This window comes from Spodoptera frugiperda, chromosome 26 (genome assembly GCF_023101765.2).
Source record: "Spodoptera frugiperda isolate SF20-4 chromosome 26, AGI-APGP_CSIRO_Sfru_2.0, whole genome shotgun sequence".
Classification (NCBI taxonomy): domain Eukaryota; kingdom Metazoa; phylum Arthropoda; class Insecta; order Lepidoptera; family Noctuidae; genus Spodoptera; species Spodoptera frugiperda.
The window spans coordinates 8925654-8949482 of NC_064237.1; the positions used below are offsets into that span (position 1 = coordinate 8925654).

The 23829-nt window shown below is 34.1% G+C and overlaps 2 protein-coding genes across 2 annotated transcripts; one reads left to right on the forward strand and one right to left on the reverse strand.

Annotated features, from left to right (window-relative positions):
* Positions 1-66: 66 nt before the first annotated feature.
* On the reverse strand, positions 67-2693 carry LOC126912518 (40S ribosomal protein SA). Its single transcript, XM_050705013.1, has 7 exons — positions 2537-2693; positions 2231-2358; positions 1802-2035; positions 1414-1578; positions 1006-1173; positions 538-690; positions 67-209 (listed from the first exon to the last, which is right to left on the reverse strand). Exons 2-7 carry the CDS (start codon positions 2327-2329, stop codon positions 105-107), a joined length of 924 nt encoding a protein of 307 aa, XP_050560970.1. The 5' UTR covers positions 2330-2358; positions 2537-2693; the 3' UTR covers positions 67-104.
* Positions 2694-3360: 667 nt separating this feature from the next.
* On the forward strand, positions 3361-23790 carry LOC126912522 (growth factor receptor-bound protein 2). Its single transcript, XM_050705017.1, has 6 exons — positions 3361-3666; positions 3751-3848; positions 4371-4490; positions 10734-10899; positions 21130-21240; positions 21952-23790. Exons 1-6 carry the CDS (start codon positions 3589-3591, stop codon positions 22015-22017), a joined length of 639 nt encoding a protein of 212 aa, XP_050560974.1. The 5' UTR covers positions 3361-3588; the 3' UTR covers positions 22018-23790.
* Positions 23791-23829: the final 39 nt, after the last annotated feature.

The window sequence follows — 23829 nt, forward strand, 5'->3', positions numbered from 1 at the left end:
TTTCTACAATATTCTACATCTAGGAAGGGTCTACGGAAAGGATAAGAGAGTAAATAAAACATGTGATGGGTTTTACGTTATATTAGCCAAAGCAAACGTAACGTTTACGAAGTGCTCCAGTCCTGGGCAGAGCCACCCCATGAGGGGGTGGGTGCGGGGGCAGCTGGGGCGGGGGCGGCTGCGGCAGTGGTTCCCCACTCCTCTTGTACCTGGAAACAAGATACATACATTACTTTCTGCTCATGTCCCTCAAGGAGAAGATTCTTTGAGATATTTGTACAACTTGCAAACTTCATCAGTCTTAAAGAGAGCTTGTAATTCACAATCAGATCTCTTACAAGCTGTTGTTTCAATTCATTATGTTGGCTTACCCACTAGCTAGCTAGCTTGTGCTACAGTAGTGAATGTCACCATTACACTGTAAGCTACTCATACCAAATATCTCTTCTCTTCTATGTAGAATTGCAAAGGGTATGAAAACTGTTGTCATAACTTTTGGACTGATCCTAGACAATCTGTATAGTTTTATATTCTTACCTGAGAAGCCCAGTCTTCTTGGGCGGGGGCAGCTCCGAAGCTGGCAGCTGGGGGTGGTGCGGCGTCCTCAGCCCATGAGGTGACGGGCTCCACAGACTCGTTCCAGTCCTCGTGCACGGCGGCGGGCGCGTCAACCTTGGGTGGCGCGACAGCCTGGAGAAAAAGGGCACATTAGTTTGGGCATACATTGTATGAGTGTGAATGAGTGAACTCTTTTCCAGTTTTAACATAGGTACTAAAAGTTACTGCACAAACAGTACTATCATTAACCCACAGCACTGGGTATGCAGATCTCCTCATGTGAGGCACAATCTATTTTTTATTTGTGTCTCAGATACCGGCAGTCAAGTGGTTAATAAAGTGCAAAGAAATTGATTTGTAAAACAAGAAATATACTAGTCACTCTATAAAAACTTCTCTAACAAAAATTGAAGTTAAATAATTACTTATATGACATATTATACTTACAACAACTTGTTCCTTAGCCTGTTGTTCCTCCTTCTCGCTCTCTTCAGGGTCACGGTAGAAGAACAGATCAACAACCACGTCCCAACGTTGGTCACGGGCGAGCACACCACGCAGTCTGAGGACCTCGCGGGCCAACAACCACCACATCAGACCAATGGAGTGAGATGACTGTGGATAAAATGTGATTTAAGTAAAAATTATAGGAAAGAGAAGTTACAACTAAAATCAGTTGGCTATAACTTAGAACTTAGGGAACTGATCACAAATCCGTTGCTTCATGTATTTATGAACCCTTTAACTTCCCTTGAAAACTTTTTTGGATAGATCTTCTTCTCTTGTTTTTTGATTGAGACTATTTCATTTCCCATTTTATTTAAAAGTAGTAGTAATCAATTTATTAATACTAACCTTGGTGTTGCATGGGATGGCAATGTCAACGAAACGGAGGGGAGAGTCAGTGTTGCACAGAGCAATGACTGGAATGTTGACGTAGGAAGCCTCAGTAATGGGCTGGTGGTCCTGGGCGGGGTCCAGCACGATCAGGAGACGGGGCTCACGGAACGCAGCTTGGATCTGTTGATAATAAAGACAATGGTTTTAGATACTTTTCTGTAATTATTGATTCATATTTATAAGAGTTTACAGAAGATCAGATAAACTTATAATCATTGATATCAGTGGTTCCTTAGTTTGTTTGTCATCATTGAATATTTAAATACTTACCTAGTATTGTTACTAACAATAACAAAAATAAATATTTAACAATGTATGTAGAACAGTCAGGTTTAGTTTTTACCTGGTTAGTGAAGGCACCAGGGGTGAAACGTCCCGCAATGGGGGTGGCACCAGTGTGAGCGGCGAACTTCAGCACAGCACGCTGACCGAAGGGACGAGAAGAAATGACGAAAACGTCAGCGGGGTTCTCAATGGCGACCACGGCACGGGCAGCCAACACCAGCTTCTCCCATGTACGGCGCAGGTTGATCACGTGTGTGCCATCAGCGCGGCGCTTGTACACGTACGTTTCCATCTAAAAAACAATAATTTGCCGTCAATATATGTTTCGTCATTTTGAAGAATACTAATGTTATTTAAGTGATTTTGTCAGTTGGGAGAATGGATCGTCAATATTTTCAGACATATAATATGGAACGGATTCTTGGCTCATCATGTTCAAGTATTGTTTTGATTTTAAGGTTATAAATTCACAAGTTCTGGTACCCACCTGGAAGTTGACATTTTCCGCCCCAAGGTGGGTGGTTGCGGCCAACATCTTGGTGACATCTTCCTCGTTGAGGGCGAGAATATCTAATCCTCCCGACATCGTTGCGTTTAATTGAGTTACGGCTAAACCTAAAAACAACAAATGTGACACCGCTATAGCATAACGTATAACTTAATATTTAGAACATAAACACGAAAAATACTTTACATATTCAATATTAGGATAGTTCTTGAGTAAATATAGATAACTTCTTTGAAATTATTACACTTGATTTAGGAAATAAATAAAGATTTAAAAAATACTTACGCGTATAATGCCACTGGGAGGCGAAATAGACATAAAAGAACTGTCAAACGAGGAATGTCACCGCTCGTGCCTTATTTTGACAGTTTACTGTTTTGTATATTTTTGTGGTTAACTTCAGGTATATCGCTATCTCTTTCTTTTATCAATACAGCAACTTAAGTGAAAGGGAGATAAAATATGTTCATAGATAAAAAATATTGGAGTTCTAATACAGATAATAGTAAAACCGAACTTTAATGTCATCATACCGGTTAATTGAAGTGTACCAATCTTCCAATACCCGATTCCCCTACAACCCTTAAATTCCTAAGCCCCAACAGGCCGGCAACGTACTTGTAACACCTCTGGTGTTTCAGGTGTCCTTGGGAGGCAGTGATTGCTTACCATCGAGTGATTCATGAGCTCCTTTATATACCATACAAATAAATCCATCATTATTCTTATAAATCCAACTCGTACAGGAAACTCTTGAGCGCAACTTCCCCTGCAATCCAGTATCTTTTAAAACTATTTAAATTAAATCTATTGATATAATTTAAAGGCCCTCAAGTCTAACCGTATTCGAACACGATAATATTATGATAAACTTTAGTTTCGTCTTCGTATGAAAACTTGCGTTGTCTCTATGGAAAGGCAAAAAAGTGATACTTATGGAGTAAGGATATATGGGCCACTGGTCTAGTCTATTTGAGAACTTTCAAGCTTTGCAGTATTCAAGGATTTTTCCAATTGCATTTTAAAAACCCAATCGGATTCCAACCAAAAACTTGAAGCTAAAATTTGGCAACACTCACCACGAAGTCGTATATTTTTAACTTAGGGCAACACAGATTCATACTTTTGTGACTGGTGATGTGACTGATGTGTGGCCTGTGAACGGAGAATATTTTTCCGTATCGGCGTTATATCGTACTAATTTTAGATTGTTCTGTAAGACAATACATACATTATGATTACTTTACTTCCCTGACCTCAAGCGTTGTTAAAAGTTTGTATACTTAGTGAGTTATTTTGGTAATCGGTGACATTTTAGTGAAGTGCCTAATTTGATCATGGAGGCTATAGCAAAACACGATTTCACTGCAACTGCTGATGATGAGCTCAGCTTTAGGAAGAATCAAGTCCTCAAGGTACGACTACGTGCATAGAAATGATATGTTTTGGGTTTTACCCTAAATTGTGACAGGTTCTTTCTAGAATTTTTGATATTACAGATACTAAACATGGAGGACGATATGAACTGGTACAGGGCTGAATTAGACGGCAAAGAAGGACTTATTCCTAGTAATTATATTCAAATGAAAAGTCACAGGTAAATACTCACATTCCGTAAATAATGTTTCTTATTCTAATTATAGTCTTACATAAATCGTACCTATTAATTTCGTTTGCAAAAACACAACTAGATAGGTATTTACGTTTAGAATAACAAGCACCCGTTGTATATCACATAAATCTTTATTATTTTAGAACATGTTTCTCTGTAACACACAACTCAGTGCACATACTTGTTCAATCTGTCGAAATTTCGTATTAAAGTTCAAATACGAAACTTATTGGAAAAAGTATTCAAAAAAGTTTGTACATCATAGGTTATAATTGTAACTTTATTCATTCTGATTACAATATAACACAAAAATTTCACTATTATAGCTATTATAAAACAATAAATCATTATAAGTGTAACTTAAATTATCACAATAAACTATTGTTTGAAGTTGTAATGTAACTTATCAAAATTAATAAAACACATAGACTATTACTACCCTAAAAACTTTTTAAAAGTCTATTACAGATAATAAATACAGTGTAGTAACTTAAATATTATTTTTAGCTGGTATTACGGAAGGATCACAAGAGCCGATGCAGAGAAACTTCTAGCAAATAAACCAGAGGGTGGATTCTTGATAAGAATCAGTGAATCAAGCCCTGGTGACTTCTCCTTATCTGTCAAGTAAGTCTTCTATATAATTATGAATGTACATTTTATCTTTTGTTATAGTTCCTGGAATTCTTTCCAATTGGATTATATTATTATATGACAAATAGTGAGTCACTTTGTATGACAGCATAAATAAATACTAGTCTTATTTGTGTTACATTTGACCATTATAAATTATAATATGAATCTCAGCTATGGTCCTACATCTGTCCTTTTGTCTGTCAGTGTCTCATCTCTGAGTGTATATATGGGTTAACCATTACTAATAATTATTTTAAATTATATTACTAATATTGTGTTACTTAGCTTTCAAATTGAACTTCTGTCTAATTTAGCATCATATTGTTTGTTGCGATTTGTTGCACACATAGATAAGGAGGGATTTATTTAACTTGAAACTGAATCTGCGAAGCTTACTGGTTTTAATCTTGGCGATTATATTTTTTGTTACATTCATTAATTTAACATTTGTTTTACCATCTCCATATAAGTGCCCTATAAACTTATATGACAGATAGTTCGTGCAAATAATGTTCTCAATCCAAATTTATCTGAGACATTGCGGCTTTCCAGATATTTTGGAACAGGTCCCTAATCATTCAAGGCACCTAAATAACTCTATTCTGTATTATAAATGCTTCAATTGCAGCTTAAATAAAATAATGAATAACTAATGTGTAATTATAAAATAATTATATAAAATAAGAGTACTTAATAATGCTATCATTATCGTAATTCACACATTGGTTTTCCCCATCCACCAAGAAGTAGTGTTGCATAAACAAACAATGATGGATTCTGTGAAATAAACCACATATTTAGAACAGAATCTCTTAATAGTAGCATGTTGTATAATAGTATTTTAAAAAGTTACTCTACACTACTATGCATCGGCGCGTCGCTTTCCGCGCCCGCCTTAAAGAGCTATCATACCACCATAGATGGAACCCAGTAGGGCTGACGCCTGTTCCGGAGCTACAGTTTACCAGGGCTCTGACTTGCAAAGTAGGAATAGGAATGGGGTGGTTTTCAGTCAGAAAGAGTCTGACACTTCCTCTCGCCTCGCCCAAGGCGATAATTTTCCTCCCTTAAAAAATACTATGCTATGCATATAATACCTATTTTCGAAATGTGATTAATCCACATAACATGGAAGTTTCACCATTGTTTCCCAAACGAATCATATCAGGTAAATTGTATTGAAAATGTCTAGCTAACATGACCTCTATTACAAAAAGAGTTTGTTAGTTAATTTACTCACCCTCATATACTTTTAATTGGGTGCTCCCATAATGCTTATTAGGGTGATAACATAATCTACTGCTTTTCCCACTATTGAAAGACTTATAGGGAAGGATAAATGATTTTTTACTTAAAATGTTAGCTTATTGACAGATATATTCGATTTATTTATTATTGTATGTATACACGCATATAACATAAAGAGCAACAGATAATATAGTTGAAGTACATAGGTACTACATATTCCTATTGGAATTTCTTCCTGTAGGCACAGGTTTACAGGAAGGAAGCAAAAGTAGGCAGGAAAGTCTGTTTTGATGTTGAAATAGGCCCATTACCATATGTACAATTGTAATGAAGAATGTGCATTTAAATGCTCATCAACCATGACATGTGGAGACCATGCAATGTGGAGACTTCGGGAGCTTAATAAAGGAGGATGTTGATCTTATGATTACCTTTAATTAAGTGTCTTATACAACTAATGGTCAAATACGTATACATCACTCACTTTTAAGACACTCTCAAGAATAGTTCTGTCACTACAAGTTCTTTGTAAATGACAGAGATAGCATGAGATTTAAGTACAACTTAAATTTGAGTAGCATTTCAGTATTCGGGCGTAACTTACGCTACTTATAAGGGTGAGGTGTCACACACTCTACATGCTTAATGTAAGCTTAATATTATCATCTGAAACTATTCATCAGTCTTCATGTAATTGTGTAACAAATATTATAATATTATTAGTTGCAACTTTTTCAACTTCTCCACTTTTATTTTTTAATTATGTCTATTATATGAATTGAAATGTTAAATTACTTGTGTTCATGATAACTGGAGTTGTGTATTCTATTCTATTATTTACACTAGAATATAAGGTCAACTAATAATAAGTGTGGCTACAATGGGCATGTAGTTCGTATTCTTATCAGAAGGAATTTCTTATTTACTGTTTAGATTATAAGCTTTGTTTGTTATTTATAAAGTACTTACTATATTGACATAGTCTGTATGAAGGGTAAAAGATAAGTTAATTCATGATCTAGAAGATGTAATCCACAATAACTACTACCTACATATTATTTTAGTAATCTTATTCGAAATATCTTATTAGAATCCTCATACAATACTAACTTTTACTAACAAGGTGCTGTAGTCTGCGTCAAGTCAAGAATAAAAATTAGCCTATATCGCCGTGTAAAAAGGGTATGATTTTCATACCCCTCATCATACCCCCAAAAGGGTCATTTGCGATTGCAACGTCATAAAATAAACACACTTTCGCATCACCGAGTAGTATAAAAGAAAGTCGCTTTTCTTCAGTCTTTAAAAAAATTATGAGGTTTTTTAATAACTAGATTCAAGAGGAGGTTTTCTATGTATAACTCCGAATTTAACGCGTGCAAAACCACGAGCAAAAGCTATTGGACAGCCCATATAATGCACAAATATGTGCTAAAATATTCTTTATGTGCTACAATATTCTTCTACTAGTGTTACTACAAAGTACAGGAAGGCAAAAGTTCAAATAGACCCAAATGGGGACGAGGTCATGTCCAAGGTCAATTCATGTGTGCAATAGGTACTTACGGAGCCTTATCAACTAACCAAACTTATCAATCACATAATATGCTTAAGTTATACTTATAAGGTAAAGTGTTTCACTTCCTCTCATTATTAAATTCTATTTAAATACTCAGTAATTTACTGATTACAAGTAATTTTAAGTTGATTTCCTCATTGGTTACATAGGTAGTTAAAACTTCTTTTATACAATAGATAAAATATAATATTTAGGGTTTTAATATCCCTAAAACCCGGCAATGTATTTGTAACTCCTTTGAAGTTGCGCACGGTTATAGGCGGCGCAGATTGCTTACAATAGTATAAGTGATCTGTCTGCTCGTTTATTACACTATCCTGTAAAAAAATGTCTGTCCTCTGTCTCAGATCAGGTGCCAGGTACTCATAAAAAACTCCCGTGCGTCGAACTGTACAGCTTGTTAGCAAAAACACGAAATAGGTCACTTATTGGAATTCCTCATCGACTACAATTCGCGTTCGTGTTTCGCCCATTTCCTTATTAGCTTATTGTCATATAATCAATAGGTCAATAGCAAAGTGGTTCATGTGAGGTGACGCACAACAAACAATTTCATTACTACAGTTTAAATTGGTAGTTAATAAAAAAATAAGGTTCGCGCCTTCGTCGGTCGGGAGCGCGTATGACTCACCGAGTATCTAGAGACGTTTTATTTTGTCTTGAATCTGTCTTGGCGTGTATTAGTCATATTCATCTCTATAGGCCAACATTTCTTAGACAGGTAATTTTGTTATTGGCTTTGCTGATTTACGTGTTAAAATATTCATGAATGATTTCTAAGAAATCAATGAAATATGAGTGTACACTTAGCACTCAGAATCTTATCAAAAACTGATATATTTTGAAGTATAAAATGATTATGTTTGTTGAACTAACATGTGTCTATATTTTTTCACACAACATTGTCCTTTACGATATCCTTGACCTCCGCTATCGATCATTTACCCCAACTAGAAGGTAAAGACAACTTCACTAGGGGAAAAACACTTCAGAAATTGACTCCGAAATAAATATAACGGGATATTCCCGTGACACCCATTATACTTACAAATTAAGATAAATTAGAAAACGCAGGTCATAATGCTCTTAAAGTTTTCTCCATTTAAAAACCTGTTTCCTGTCAAATAGTATGAATCAGCGGTACAGAGATTGCGCTGTAACCAGTTTCGGGCTATAGATATTAAACACGGGCCTCATTTGACTTGATACATACTGTTTTAAATAATTTTTGAAACATATTTCGAATATTTTCGCTATTAAATACGTTTTATTCTGGTCCAGAAAGCTAGGATCTGACGTGGGCTGACGAAATTCAGCGTAAACAATTTGTGTATCTCTTGGAAACCCTGGAATAGGTACGCTGTGGTTGTGGTCATGCCGTAATTTCCAATTCTTTACTATTCTATTTGCAAATACGCTAATGACGAAATTAATATGGACGTAGGTAGGTACTATAAGGAAAAAAAGAACTTGTTACTCTTACCTACCTACCTAGATACTACTACATAAAATATCTCTTGAACTTTTATTCCCAACTAGCTGGCCCGAACTTCGTATCGCCACAAACATTTTTTCTCACCTTTTACACCTGCCCTGGACTTCTACAAATAATTCAAGGCCAAAATTAGCCAAATCGGTCCAGTCGTTTTCGAGTTTTAGCGAGACTAACGAACAGCGATTGATTTTTATATATAGAGATATTCCTACAATAGGCTACTAAACAGCTTGTCAAGTTCCATACTTCATGTATGTCTGTGATGTACCTTTGACGTCCTGTATTTTAATCTCAGTTGCATAATGAAATTAGGTGTCATCCACAAACCGACATTACATGTCCCTATCGATGAAACCGAAATATTATTTGCCTTTCTGATTCCATGTTTGTCGCTTTCATCGCTGATTTCGTATATCTAATTATGATTTTATTAGTTAATAATGTTGCCATTTAACTACATCTAACTCATTTTCCCGGATAATTTTGAACGCTAACTCCCAAGAATTTCTCCGTATTCCTAGAAATTTTGCAGCTGCTCTGTTTATTCTAATGATAACGTTTGGTATTTACGCAAATAGGAGGAAAAGAGTAATACTTGAATGGTCTGGCGATCCCACAACCGGTTTCATTGCGGGCCATATTTTATTTTTATATTATTATACGATATACGACTATGTTGTCGGGTTAACGGCTGACATTCGATATGTCGACCTTACCGTTCCCATTTACGATTTCGGTTACATCTACGACTATTACGTCATCAAGTTCAATTAGTTCCACAAATATTTGTTCCGAGTTTATTAGAGGATCGACGCGTTTACTATTCGTTCTATATTCTATATATACATATAAATATTTATGCCACGCCTGTGAAATCATTCGACGGGTGTAATTATCGGAGTCACTATCAAAAATGTGCAAGGGTCATTAGAGGACTTGACAAAATTGCATATCTTTATTACAGAGGCCGATTTATCGCAATTTTTAGTTATGCAGTGTCGAGCGTCACTTTTATTTTATGATTACACATAAGCCAAATAAATATATGAACAATTTTTAACAAATAATTAAGTTAATGACCTCATAATAATATAGCATTACTACAAACGTAGCTTTCCCACTGTTATTAAAGGAAAAATAATCAACCACATTAAAACAAAACAATAATGAAGTAGGTATCGTAAGAGTTGACGAATGACAAGTAATTCAATATAAGAGAGCTTCCACGCATCATGCTTACATAATTTATTGCCCCAATATGGTTGGATTCGACCCACACTCAACCAACTCAGTGGCATTTGACTTATAAGCAAATTCACTATTTTTGTTGCTTATACTTCTGAGTCTGACGTACCAAACTTACCATATCCAGAGCTAGTTACGTAATAAAAATACCACAGTTTTTACAACATCCTGATAACGAAATGGTTGACATAAATTCTTTTTAAACTAAGGGAGTTGCTGATGCGTTTGGGATTTGTCTTGGCTTTGGAACGATAGCTGAAGATTATATACTATTTTCTTGTAGCTGTAAGTTATTCACTTAGAGATTATTGACTAAGTGGACATAACTAATTATGAGTGTAAAATTAACAGAAATGTGCAGAGATAGAGATCCAGTTTAGCTAGCAAAAATGGAAGGTCTTATCTACTCCAAAAGTGTAAATCTATCTGAACATAAACCTAACCTAATCCATATTTGATTGCAAAAATGTGATGAGACGTGCCTTCTCAGCTTCAAAACTAGTAACTTACTTGACTTAATGTCCTATGTTCCTTAGTTGGGGCAGAGGGCGTCCATAGAAGTCCTCCATCGCGACCGGTCTTGAGCTTCCCGCTTCACAAGTAGTAGGGTAGTATGACTTAATTTAACCGAAAACTGCATTACCAATCGCTTACCATCTTTCTTCAGATGTCCAGATGGCGTGCAACATTTCAAAGTACTTCGGGACGCGTCCAGCAAATTCTTCCTGTGGGTGGTGAAATTCAATTCACTCAACGAACTTGTGGACTACCACCGTAACGCGTCAGTCAGCCGCCTGCAAGATGTTAAGCTCAGAGACGTTGTTCCTGAAGAGGTGAGTTCATTCATGTTTATCTATAATATAAAAATAAGTCAGGTTTTCCTTCCTGACGCTGTAACTTCAGAACGAACAATCCAATTTCCACGGTTTTGCTTTCGTTGGAAAGGTCTCAGGCTCCGTGAGGTTTATAGCAAAGAAGAAAATCACGAAAAAAGCAGGAAAACAGGGAAGTTGCTAGTTCTCTTATAGATATTTAACGGATAAAAGTACTACTGGGCTGTTTTCGGCTTTTCGAAAATTTCTCAGTCCGGAATTGTGCCTAGTATGCGGCAATAGGCTCACTCCCTATTACATGGGATTTCTAACACAAATGATGAAAAGTGGGTGTAGATTGTACAGTGGCATTAAGTGCCGGAATGTCCAGGTGCACCTCTGCCTACCCCTTCAACGTGTCCAAAGTGATCCATATTTTAAATAGATAGACTGGGTTATTGTTTCTATCTTGACATTAACTCATGTCCAAATACAACTAATGTCTAAAATCGATCGTAAAGGTGCAATATCGGTTGTTGTTAAGTTTTCAATCATACAATTTCACGAACAAACTAGAATTGAATGGATATATGGTAGCATTTTACTAGTTCACATATTTCCTTCATAGGTAACTTGTTTCGAGTGTAATCTATAACTAGCGGTTTTCCCCGTAGGCATAATTCATACCGTACTGTGTGATTCCACACTCGTAGGCACAGGTAGATATTACAAATTAATTTCCTCCGTCTAAACATCACTACATTTTTAAACCAATTCCCTAAAATAAAAAAGAATATACTGGTAAAACTTCAATGTTTTATTTCTATGTTTAAATATAGTTAAAGTAAGTAACTTCTGGTATTTACGAATGCGGTAAAAAGAGTAATTTTATGTAACCTAACACAGCTGGTTTAAATCTCAGCGTTCTTGTATATTTTAGACTGGAATCTCGCCGTTCAATCCCTAGACTATTACACAACACAAGTTACTTGTGTAATATCTTGGGAAAAGATATTATCGGATATTAGCACCCATTCTTTATATACTACTTGTGGCAATAACGCGACAAAGAGCTAACGTTTTATGCACGTCGATATTCATTATTTCAAATTAATTTCGAAATTCCTCAGCTAATATTAATGTTTGCATTTCAATAAACATGTGAACGGTTAATTTAAAATGAAGAGAAAAGTAGCGGTTTTGTATATTTTAAGTTCGTGAAGCGTATATTAATGATACATTAGCTACAGATGATATATCACGCGAAGACCTTTACTAAAATGTAAAACTAAAAATACATTCAGAAAGCTGTGATCATGATGACTTCTTACAAGTAAAAATATAGAGATGTCAGAAACGTATGTTTTAATGTACTACAAATTATTTATTGTATGTGAATATAGATCACTATAAGGGCACCAGACTAATGAATCATCGTAAATGTTTTCCTTGAAAAATATTTATTCGACACAAGAACGTACGCATTTGTTAGCAAAACAATAAAATAATCATCAGGCTTTAACGCAATAACAGTCTCGAATACATTGCCCTTTACTCAGTTTCGGAGCGTTTTGGTATAGAAATAATACGATTTTCATCTAATTATACGGAGCTATAGGTTAGGCAAATACTTCCCACGTGACTGGGAGAAAGGATAGCAAATAGCGAGTAATGTAAGGGAAATTCCCTTTGTTGTTTCGACTCCATTACGAGTTATATTCGTGTTCAATACATTTGTGTGAGCAGCGTTCTGCCTATGTAAATTATTCCGGTGTGACCCTGATAAATAACGAAAATAACCCGGTCACTGCGTGTTCCTATAATCTCGGTTACTGGTAGTAGCCTCTGGCTCCCAATTGATAGGAGTCGTATGAATTGTTTAACGCTTCATTTTATGGCCGGGAATGTTTATCTGGCCGTGTCCTAAATCAATTACCGTTTTTACTAACGTCACACTCGACAGGCTAAGTATGGAGTGTTTCGTAAATATGCAAAAATGTATGTTTTTTCGCAGCGAACAACAAAATAATCTATTATATAAAAATAAGTCAGGTTTTCCTTCCTGACGCTATAACTCCAGAACGTACGAACCGATTTCCACGGTTTTGCATTCGTTGGAAAGGTCTCGGGCTCTGTGAGGTTTATAGTAAAGAAAATTTAGGAAAAAAATCAAGAGAAAAGCTGGAAAACAGGGAAAATCTTTGGTGGCGAAACAGAGTTCGCCGTGTTTGCTAGTTTGATATGAAACTTGTTAACTTGTCACTTGCACACGCTTGAAGGTTATTGGCATACTACGTTACGTGAAGTTTTAGAAATATTCCAAGAAAAATTGGAAAATGGCTTAGCAAAGCAGTTCTCTGTCAGACAGAATGGCGTCTGTGGGTTCGTATAGTAATAATGCTGTCTATTTTTTACAGTTGGGTTTTAAATAGGCTTACACATCAAAAGGGAAGGGCTTAACGTCATATTTATGTTGTAAGTTTAAAATCCAATCAGTTTTACCACATACTAAGATTAAGGAATGTATAAAACGTATATTCCTGTTTCCGCTTATTCGGGTGTTTGTGTAGTCTCGCGTCTACGTGTAAAATATTCTTGTACGCAAAAACAGGCGCATTATACACGCTCGTGTTTTTCTAACGTCATCGATACATGCTGCCGATATTTATGCAATGCAGATTTAGTTTTTTCGCGAAAAATGTACGAACATACGTCAGCGCGCTCCGGCAATCGATCTAGTATTTAATATGAAGTAAACTTGCGAGTTTAAATGGAGTAATGTAACTTGTAACAGCTTTCGAAGCGTTTATTGTGCTATGAGGCCGATTATCTTGAATTTGCCTCTAGAACTGTCTGACGTATGAATGACGTATGTATCGTTTTAATAGCCACAACGACTGAATTTACTACTAGGGTAAAACCGGGATAGATGCCCTACTTTTCGAAAGTGTTTCATTATTTGAATACCAAACATATTTGCATAGATTGTCCCTGTAATATAGTTAGTTTAATCATTTATAGAGCTTTAGAACCTGTATTTATTTATCTAACCATTACTGGTTTTGCAAAAAATAAATTTTAATGAAACACATTTTTTGGGGATAGATGCCTATCTATATGGATAGACGCCTCACTATGAAATCGCTTAAGAGGATAGATGCCTGTGATGCGGGATAGATGCCTTTTTAAATAATCAACAAGAATACGTAATCACAATGTAATATTTATTTATTATCTTCATATAAAATGCTTAACCATAATTATATTTATGCATGTCTTTAACAAAAAATACAAAAAAATCTGTTTAAGCGATAACATATTAAAATTATCATCTCAAACGAAACATTCCCGTTTCAACGTAGAAATAATTATTTAACATTTAAAAAAAAACAATATTCATCTCTTACAAAATAAAGATAATAATTTCGTTTAATCTTATTATTTAATATTTTTTCATTGTTCGTCTTTTTTTGGCTGCTTCAATCTTGTTTATCTTAGATTCTATTTGTTTCTTTTCCGTTCAGCTATATCTCATTTTTCTTTTATTTTTTCTCTAGAATTGAGAATATCTGCCGATTGTTTAGCTCTTCTTGCTAAAGTCAGAGGAATTTTTGGTATTGGTGATGCTTCGGCTAAAAATTTAGAAGGTGTTTCTTTTTCTTTGTTATCTAGAATCCTTATTAGTGAATCATCACCTATATCAACAATATCAATAAGAGTATCTTCTAAAATCTGAGGATCGATCAAAAGGCTTGGTGAGTTTCGGTTGAATGAAGTTGATGTTGATGGCATATTGGGTGGTGTTACGTTCAGGTCTGCAACATACAAATATTCGTTTTCAAATGTAGTTGAACAATCAATTGAAGAAACCGGAAGTGTAGTTGTTTTTTCAACTGCAACTTCCAATATAGAGCAACACTTGCAGTATAGAGGGATAGAAGCCCCTAAAGTCAACTATCCCTTGTAAACTCGGGGCAACTATCCTTTTCACTAGGGATAGATGCCTCTCAATATTTTATAAATAAAATAAATGTAAACATCAGTGATTGACTCTTAAATGTGTTCACAAAGAACCAATGTATTAAAACAATTCAAATAAAATGTAATCATTTAACTGTTTATAAAGATATGGAATAGTGAATACTTACGTTTGAAATTTTGAAGCGTTCGTCGCGTCCGCTGCGAATGTACTGCGACACACAAGCGAGAAACGTCAGTCTAGCACAACAACTCGCGCGTCATTGAGGTGGGGGGTGCATGTGGCGGGTATTTAAACAACGAATTTGCTGTTTTGTTCTCCCGTAGTTGAGTTTTTAGAAACGAGGCATCTATCCTAGCGCGGCATCTATCCCGGTTTTACCCTAACCACATTAAAACCGAATTCTAAATCGGTTCAAACATGTAGACTAGTGAAATAAAACTGTGAAGCAAAACTGTCACTAGAACACTAACCAATGTTCTTCTCAAGTGTCATAAAATGATAAGTGTCTGACACTCCCTCTCGCATCACCGAAGGCGGGAGGAGAGGAATCATTGGATGATTTTCCCCTCTTAAAAAAAAAAACGTATCATAAATGAGACGTTTTGTCACGGAGTACTTTTTCTTTCGACCCTTGAACATGACACTAATGACATGACTAGCGAAATATCTATTACACAGATACATAAAGTGGAAAAATACCGTGACTTGCGGTGTAATCTGTCCCATCCTTACCTGTCTTTGGGCAAAGGACTTTAACGACTATTATCAAGTTAAAGGGAAGAAATTAACTAATTGAGAAAATATGATTGAGTATTTGTCTGTTTGGAAATATATTTTTGCCTGCTTCGTTGATCAAGTGGTCGCAAGTGCGATTGCCAGAAAAGAAAAGTAGGTGTTGTCTGTGTAGCGGCATTACGTGCCGTAATGTGCCACCTCTGCCTACTCCTTTGGGGATAAAAGGCGTGACGTTGCATAAAAAAGGCAATAAATTTGTATTCTATTACAATGAGAGATTGTAATAATTTAGGCAACTGTTAAAGTGGGTGTTGTGTGTACTATTACCTATTTCTAAGTTCTAACTCTTCAGTGGGTAATAACTACTTTTACAACCAATACTACTTATTACACATCGAATATATTTCATTGAATTACACGTTCGCATAAATAATAATGTACGCCACAATGTGTCCTGAAGTTTTCCCACGATGAGTTAACGGGCCATCGCATATCATTGGATGATTACTGAATACATTATTGTGACTCATTGTAGGCATTTATTGTATATGCGTATTTGGTGACTTATCCATACTTTATAGGGAAAGTGAAAATACTGACGTATTTCCGGACATTACTCGTAATATAATAATTAGTGGTCGTATGAATTCTGAGCACATTTTTATAAATAAAATTCCCCTGTATAGTCACGGGGTCAATAAACTTTCATACTTGAAGTTCACTCTATAATATTAGTCTCTATAGATAAAACCTAAAAGGATTCTTTATTTTTTCCATCAATATTCATTAAATTTCGTTCACTATCTGTAAATGGTAACTTCAAGGAAATTATAACTACATAATAGTCACTTACTACGCTAACTACGGCTGTTAAAACCAAACTGCTAATTCATATCAACACTTAGTTAATTGGATCTATATAATAATTTTACTAATTGGTACCAATATGTGTTCGCACCATTAAGCTAATGGCTTCGTTTAGTTCCAAACATTTGAACAAATATTTGCAATAATACTTAACTATTTGAATGCAATTTCTATTGTAACCATGTTATTGGTCCGTTGAATAACACTTATTTGGGTTCGCTTCCTAAAGAAATTTCATTTCTACAATTACTCCTACTACTCTACATATTCTTTTAAGCCAAATCCACCATCTATCTATATCTATATCTATACATATAATAAAATCGTAGAAAAGTGCTGTCTGTACATTGAAAATAAAAATAAAAAAAATAGCAGGGGTTATTGTTATGTCGATGTCGAACCCAAAAATGTAATTAACTTTTTTTTGTCTGTTTGTCTGTTTGTCTGTTTGTCTGTTTGTCTGTTTGTCTGTTCGTCTGTGCGCGCTAATCTCAGAAACGGCTGATCCGAGTTGGATGCGGTTTTCACGAATATATTGTGGGATGCTTAAATTTACATTTAGTGTTTGTTTCATTTCAATCGGTTCATAAATAAAAAAGTTATGTCAAATTAAAGAATCACGTCGAACATTCTATGCTTATACCATTAATCTCCGCAACTATTTGACGGATTTGGTTGAAATTTGGTACAGATATAGTTTAGAACCTTAGAAAGGACATAGATATATTTTTATTTCAAAAATCAAAAAATAAATTAATTAAAAATAAAATAAAATAAAAATAAAATCTATACATATAATAAAATCGTAGAAAAGTGCTGTCTGTACATTGAAAATAAAAATAAAAAAAATAGCAGGGGTTATTGTTATGTCGATGTCGAACCCAAAAATGTAATTAACTTTTTTTTTGTCTGTTTGTCTGTTTGTCTGTTTGTCTGTTTGTCTGTTTGTCTGTTCGTCTGTGCGCGCTAATCTCAGAAACGGCTGATCCGAGTTGGATGCGGTTTTCACGAATATATTGTGGGATGCTTAAATTTACATTTAGTGTTTGTTTCATTTCAATCGGTTCATAAATAAAAAAGTTATGTCAAATTAAAGAATCACGTCGAACATTCTATGCTTATACCATTAATCTCCGCAACTATTTGACGGATTTGGTTGAAATTTGGTACAGATATAGTTTAGAACCTTAGAAAGGACATAGATATATTTTTATTTCAAAAATCAAAAAATAAAATAAAAATAAAATAAAAATAAAAATAAAATAAAAATAAAATAAAAATAAAATAAAAATAAAATAAAAATAAAATAAAAATAAAAATAAAAAAAAAATAAAAAAAAAATAAAATAAAATAAAAATAAAAATAAAAATAAAAATAAAAATAAAAATAAAATAAAAATAAAAATAAAATAAAAATAAAATAAAAATAAAATAAAAATAAAATAAAAATAAAATAAAATAAAAATAAAATAAAAATAAAATAAAAATAAAATAAAAATAAAATAAAAATAAAATAAAAATAAAATAAAAATAAAATAAAAATAAAATAAAAATAAAAATAAAATAAAAATAAAATAAAAATAAAATAAAAATAAAATAAAAATAAAATAAAAATAAAATAAAAATAAAATAAAAATAAAAATAAAATAAAAATAAAATAAAATAAAAATAAAATAAAAATAAAATAAAAATAAAATAAAAATAAAATAAAAATAAAATAAAAATAAAATAAAAATAAAATAAAAATAAAATAAAAATAAAATAAAAATAAAATAAAAATAAAATAAAAATAAAATAAAAATAAAATAAAAATAAAATAAAAATAAAATAAAAATAAAATAAAAATAAAATAAAAATAAAAAAAATAAAATAAAAAATAAATTTATTCCGGACATACAGCGCCATCTATTGTTCAATTTCGTACTTATAGTGCGGAATTGAACAATGTCGGGCTGTTCCTATACTCCGTAGATAGATGGCGTTGATCGCGCAATGGTGTAATTACAATTGTTCAGTTCATGTTATTGTTTTAATTTATTGGAAATTTGTTTTTACAAAATAGTAAAAAGCAATGAAAAATATAACATAATACAACTTTTAGTACAAAGAAAACGCTCTAACGGAGTATAGATAATTCTATGTCGATCGTTACACGACTTCGGTTCATGTTATTGTTTTAATTCATCGAAAAAAGTTAACAAATAGTAAAAAGGTATGAAAAAAATTATATCAATATAATTAAACTTTTAGTACAAAGAAAATGCCCGAACGGAGTATAAATAAATAATCCAAGTTGTCTTTATCCTCGATAGATGGCGTTGGGATCGAAATAGATTGCGCTATGGTTTTGTTACAATTATTTGGTTGGGTATCGGCCGAGCGCTTCGGTACTATTGTAGAAAATGTGTATTATCAGTCGTATGATTATTTGTCTGTAGTGGTCCTGCTGTTTCGTATATTCTAAATTGGTTTCGTTGAATTTGTCAATTAATAAGTTTATTTGTTGGGTTTTCCTGGTTTTCTGGTTTAACTTTTTAACGTAGGTTTAGTTTGATATCGATTATTAGTAGTTACTGTAGTTAGTTTTTTTAATAAAATTGTAAGTCTAATTTATAAATTAATTAGATTAGATTTAAGTCGTTTCTTTTAAATTATTTAATTTAAGCTTGGTTATTATAGCATAAAGGATAGGTTCTAATATAATTTCTTTTTTAATTGTTATAAATTCGTAATTCGTAGCTTTCTTTAGTTTTAAGTTAGTTTAAGTCCGTTTTTAAACTATTTTTTCAATGCCCTAAGTGAGTATACATCTATTAAAATCAAACGCAGAGCTCATTATGTTGATTTTTGAAGAGTTCCCTGGAATATCTTCCACATCTCATTTTTGAAGAGATCCCGCGAGATCGGGAACTCATCATCATCATCATCATCAGCCTATAGCTATGGGAACTATGTGGTTAAAACCAAAAATTTGCCGGAAGTCACTATTCCACGCGAACGAAGTCGCGGGCAAAAGCTAGTTCTATAATAAAGTTAGATGTTTAAAGCAGAGAGACCTTTTAAGTTTTTGTACGAGGGATGAATAGATACAAACTTTTTGAATCTTGTATCACTTTTTACTAAGGACTTTTCAAGGAGACTTATTACAAACTTGGCTTACATAGAACAACTGAAGCTAGACATACAATTGTATCAGAGATCTTCCCAAATGTAAGTAAAGATCAACTAATATTGCTACAGGATTTTTGATACGTACATAACTTCATGCCTGTCTCCCATAGGGGTAGGCAGAGAAAATAGAACGCCAATTGCTCCGATTCTTACATACCTCTTTCGCTTCATCAACAGTCATCAGTCTTTTCATGCATGCTCGTCGGTTAAATTTGGCCCTAATATATCGCCGACATATGTCGCTATGTGGATTTTTGTTAAAATATTTTTACTTTTATTTCATTTTAAAAGAAATGAAGCTTTAGTCTTATGATACGTCCACATCGTCACTCTTGTTTAGAAGACGGCTCGACTCAGTGAGCGGTAATAAAAGTATTGATTATTAACTTTACGACTTTTCCCGTTCCATTCGATACTCGTGCCTAGCTATCACGTGGATGATAACTTAGGGTGTGAGAGGCGTACGACATTCCGTAGGTTTATATAGATATAGATACTTCAATATTGAACTTATCAAGCTGAAAGGCAATGTAATATTGAGGTGACTTTGAGGCAGTTTTTTTTTCACTCGTAGTAAAAAGCTGTTATTGTATCATGACATTTATGTCTCTTTAAATTATGAATATGTTTAGCAACAAGTGGTTCCACTAAAATTGTACTGCTTTTTTAAAATAATAATAAAATCCTTAAATATAAACCCACCAAATGTTACACAGTCTGACGCCGAAGGACGGAGACAACTGTTAAGACAGTTTGTGTCGCTAAGTTATTCGATTCCCAAAACAAGAATTGATGGACACAAAATTATTTGAGGGATTTCAAATTGTGTTTCACTATTTGCGTATGATGATGTGAAATTACGCACATTTCTACGATAAGGGATAAAACCTTAGTATGGGGAAACGTAATTTTAAGAGCGAATTTGAAAATAGTGTTTATAATCTGATCTCAATAATTCTTCTAGATTATTTCTATTTTACACTATAGCCGACGTTTTTTTTAATATTACTTGAACTAATTTATTTCAAGCCAATAATTTGAAAAACGCTTCGCAGTTGACATTTGTGCATACGCGGTTAGGCAAACACAGGTGCACTTCTTATTCTTTATTTTCATAGACTGACGCTAATATCAATATGAGGTCTGATGAACTTTACAATAACTCTTGTGAATTTATTTCTCAAACTAGGATTTTCTAGTTGTTAAATTATGTTAAATGCCTTAATAAGAGTACTATGCCGTATAAAAAGCGTACATGTTATATTTACATTGAAATTCAATTTGCAAATGCAATTCTGCTTACACTGAAAAAAAATCGTGATGTAAATTTTGTGACACGAAACGTCCAAAATCAGGTCAAATCAACTCTTGTTGAATTTCATAGAACAAAAGCTACACTTTGTCTAAAAGCACATCATATAAAAAGAACTGCGAAATGGCCAGTTGATTGATTGTTATGTACACAGTTAAATGATCGTGATATGTGTTCTATTTCAGATGCTGGTGCAAGCGCTGTACGACTTCACTCCGCAGGAGGCCGGCGAGCTGGAGTTCAGGCGTGGTGACGTCATCACGGTCACTGACCGCTCCGATCAGCATTGGTGGCAGGTATGTGATAGCACCTTCTCTTTTTTTATCAATACTCGTATGATTGTCTAATCATACGGGGCGATAAAATATAGTCCATACATAAAATGGCTTAGGTTGAAGTGCAAATATTAACAGTAAGAAGAATCAGGTTCGAACCTGAAATATCTTGCACTACGAGTACTCCAGAGGCTTAGAAAAACAAACTAAACTGATCATCTTTAATTCTATAAGAGAATTTGTTGTCTATCAGACATTCTTATCAGATTTCTATGATACGACATGTTTATTACTTTTCTCCAAAGTCTTGTCTCTTTGATACTCATTCTTGGTAGCATTGGAGGCCAGTTATGACGGTGTTATCAGTCACCGTGAGTCACTGCCTTTTTCGAAACTTATCTAGTCGATGTTGATGACACATCGTTTCTTCTAATAAGAATTGTTTGTTTTACAGTCAGTAATATTTTCAATAGGAATAGCATAACTTTATGCTTTTTATTCTCCAAAGGAATAAGTTAGAAATTGCTATAAAATTAGTCAATACTCACCTTTCGCCAGTTATGTTAAAGTCTCTTATATTAGAGGAGGAGTCTACACTTATGTATTTTCTTCCATTTGGAATGGGTCCAATGAGTTGAATTAGTATAATGAATTAATGACACAGTTGCTGTACGTATGTAGGAAGTGTAGATAAGACGAGTATGTAAGTAAATGTGTTGGGGCGTGTTGCAGGGCGAGATAGCGCACCGGCGCGGGCTGTTCCCGGCCTCGTACGTGACGGCGTACCACCAGTCATAGTGCGCGCGCGCCGCTCGCCCTTGCCTCTCTACGCCGCTCGCTCGCGCGCACCGCCCGACAATGATCACACTCGCCTACCTACTATCATATCAATAACTCGAACACACAACGAACATTCACCAAGTAAAGCTACTACATGAAAACGTTATAGTTTTCTCGGTTTTACTAGACATTACGTATCCTCGTATCTTATGCGATTTTAAATTATCACTAGCTAGAGTTATTGAGTAAGGCACCAAGTGTCATCAATGTCTCGCTCGGATGATGTTTGATTTTTATATAATGTTTTGACGAGTATATGGTGCTTCGTGTTCACAGCCGATTACGATGATTTTAATATTATAATAATTTATAACAATAATCGACGGTCGTAATCGTTAATGTCCATTTTACTCGCGAGTTGAAACTGCCTTGATTTTTGCAATACTGTAAGATGTAATTTGGTAGTACAAAAGTTTTTGTGTCGTGTTTCATTGTATTCATTGTTCTGTGACGAATTTATTATTGTCCTCTCATTTTATATTGTGACGATCGCTGGATGAGAGTGAATATTTTATCCTCGAAAACGTGCCAGAATGTTATTTGTAGTTTTTTTGAAATATATGTTTAGTAATAAAAGGTGAAAGGGATCAAATCAGTGCATACTGACTGCTCCCCACAAGTATATAGATTTTCTTATTTGATGTGATTTTTAAAGTATGACCATTATTTATCCCTGTATTAGTCTTTAATGCTCATTATTAAAATATTTACCATTTATACGTTAGTTAAGTGATAATTTTAAGTTCGATTTACATGTATTTTGATCTTGGTTTTTTATATTGGTATACAGCAGTGTATAATCTGGTACAGTAATGATGTAGAATGGAAATCTGTAGCGTCCTCCAAAAGCTTAGCTCTCGTTAGGTTAGTCAGCTGGACAGCGGTTTGTTTACGCACAAGTTACAAAGCCACGGACATAAATGACTCTGGAATTATTTTATATATCGACGATGTTTTGTATGGACGGATGTATATTGAACGAGATATTTTATATAACGGTATATGTATGTAACACCACGCTTTTTGATAGCTTTTGACGTATTAGTTTGATTCGTTACCTGTACGTATTTACCATTTACCGGCCGTAATGAAGGCAGATGTCTAAACTGTTTAACGTAATCCAATGTTGGTAGCAAGGCGGTGGTTGACAGCGACTACGGCACTATTCGGAGTAACGTACCATCGCGCGTCGTGGCACTCGCAGTGTCATTGTACTTAGTTAGCGTTTAACATTTAGTCAAGACTTGAAATTAATAAAACTTTGAGTGATCGTTGATCCAATGTAGATATTTATTTTTGTTATTGTATTGTACCCGAAATTACTATATTTATGTAAACATGAACTCGTTAGGCAGATGAATCAGTAGCGTAAGCGGACATGTAATGTAAGAACATTTCACCGTGCATGTGTAACTGTATCGTTTAAACAATTTCCCTTTCATCGAAGCATTTAAACTGTGTGTAATTATAGTGTAAGTGTGTACGGCTCCGTATGTAACGTGCTCGCTCTGAGTGGTCAACTGTTGAACGATTGTGTGCCGGACTCGGCCCGATAATAATGCCCCTAAATTGTGCTTGTAGCTATAGTGACAAGTAAGTGCATAAAGGCAAGTTTCAATAAATCGGAAGTGCTATAATCTATAATAATCAAATATTTAAATAATTTAAGTTATGATTCTCCAATATTGTGGAAGATGTATAATATTTTTTACTAATAAATTTAATATTATATTTTCTAGTTTTATTTTGGTGCCTTTAGTGATAGAGTTG

Bases quoted from the DNA above. Each gene is read 5' to 3' on its own strand.
- LOC126912522 (XM_050705017.1), top strand. From the start codon at position 3,589: ATGGAGGCTATAGCAAAACACGATTTCACTGCAACTGCTGATGATGAG. The intron at 3,849-4,370 runs GTAAATACTCAC...TATTATTTTTAG, and splicing joins ATTCAAATGAAAAGTCACAG to CTGGTATTACGGAAGGATCA. The intron at 21,241-21,951 runs GTATGTGATAGC...GGCGTGTTGCAG, and splicing joins CCGATCAGCATTGGTGGCAG to GGCGAGATAGCGCACCGGCG.
- LOC126912518 (XM_050705013.1), bottom strand. From the start codon at position 2,329: ATGTCGGGAGGATTAGATATTCTCGCCCTCAACGAGGAAGATGTCACC. The intron at 2,036-2,230 runs GTGGGTACCAGA...ATTGTTTTTTAG, and splicing joins CGGAAAATGTCAACTTCCAG to ATGGAAACGTACGTGTACAA. The intron at 691-1,005 runs GTAAGTATAATA...CTTTTTCTCCAG, and splicing joins AGGCTAAGGAACAAGTTGTT to GCTGTCGCGCCACCCAAGGT.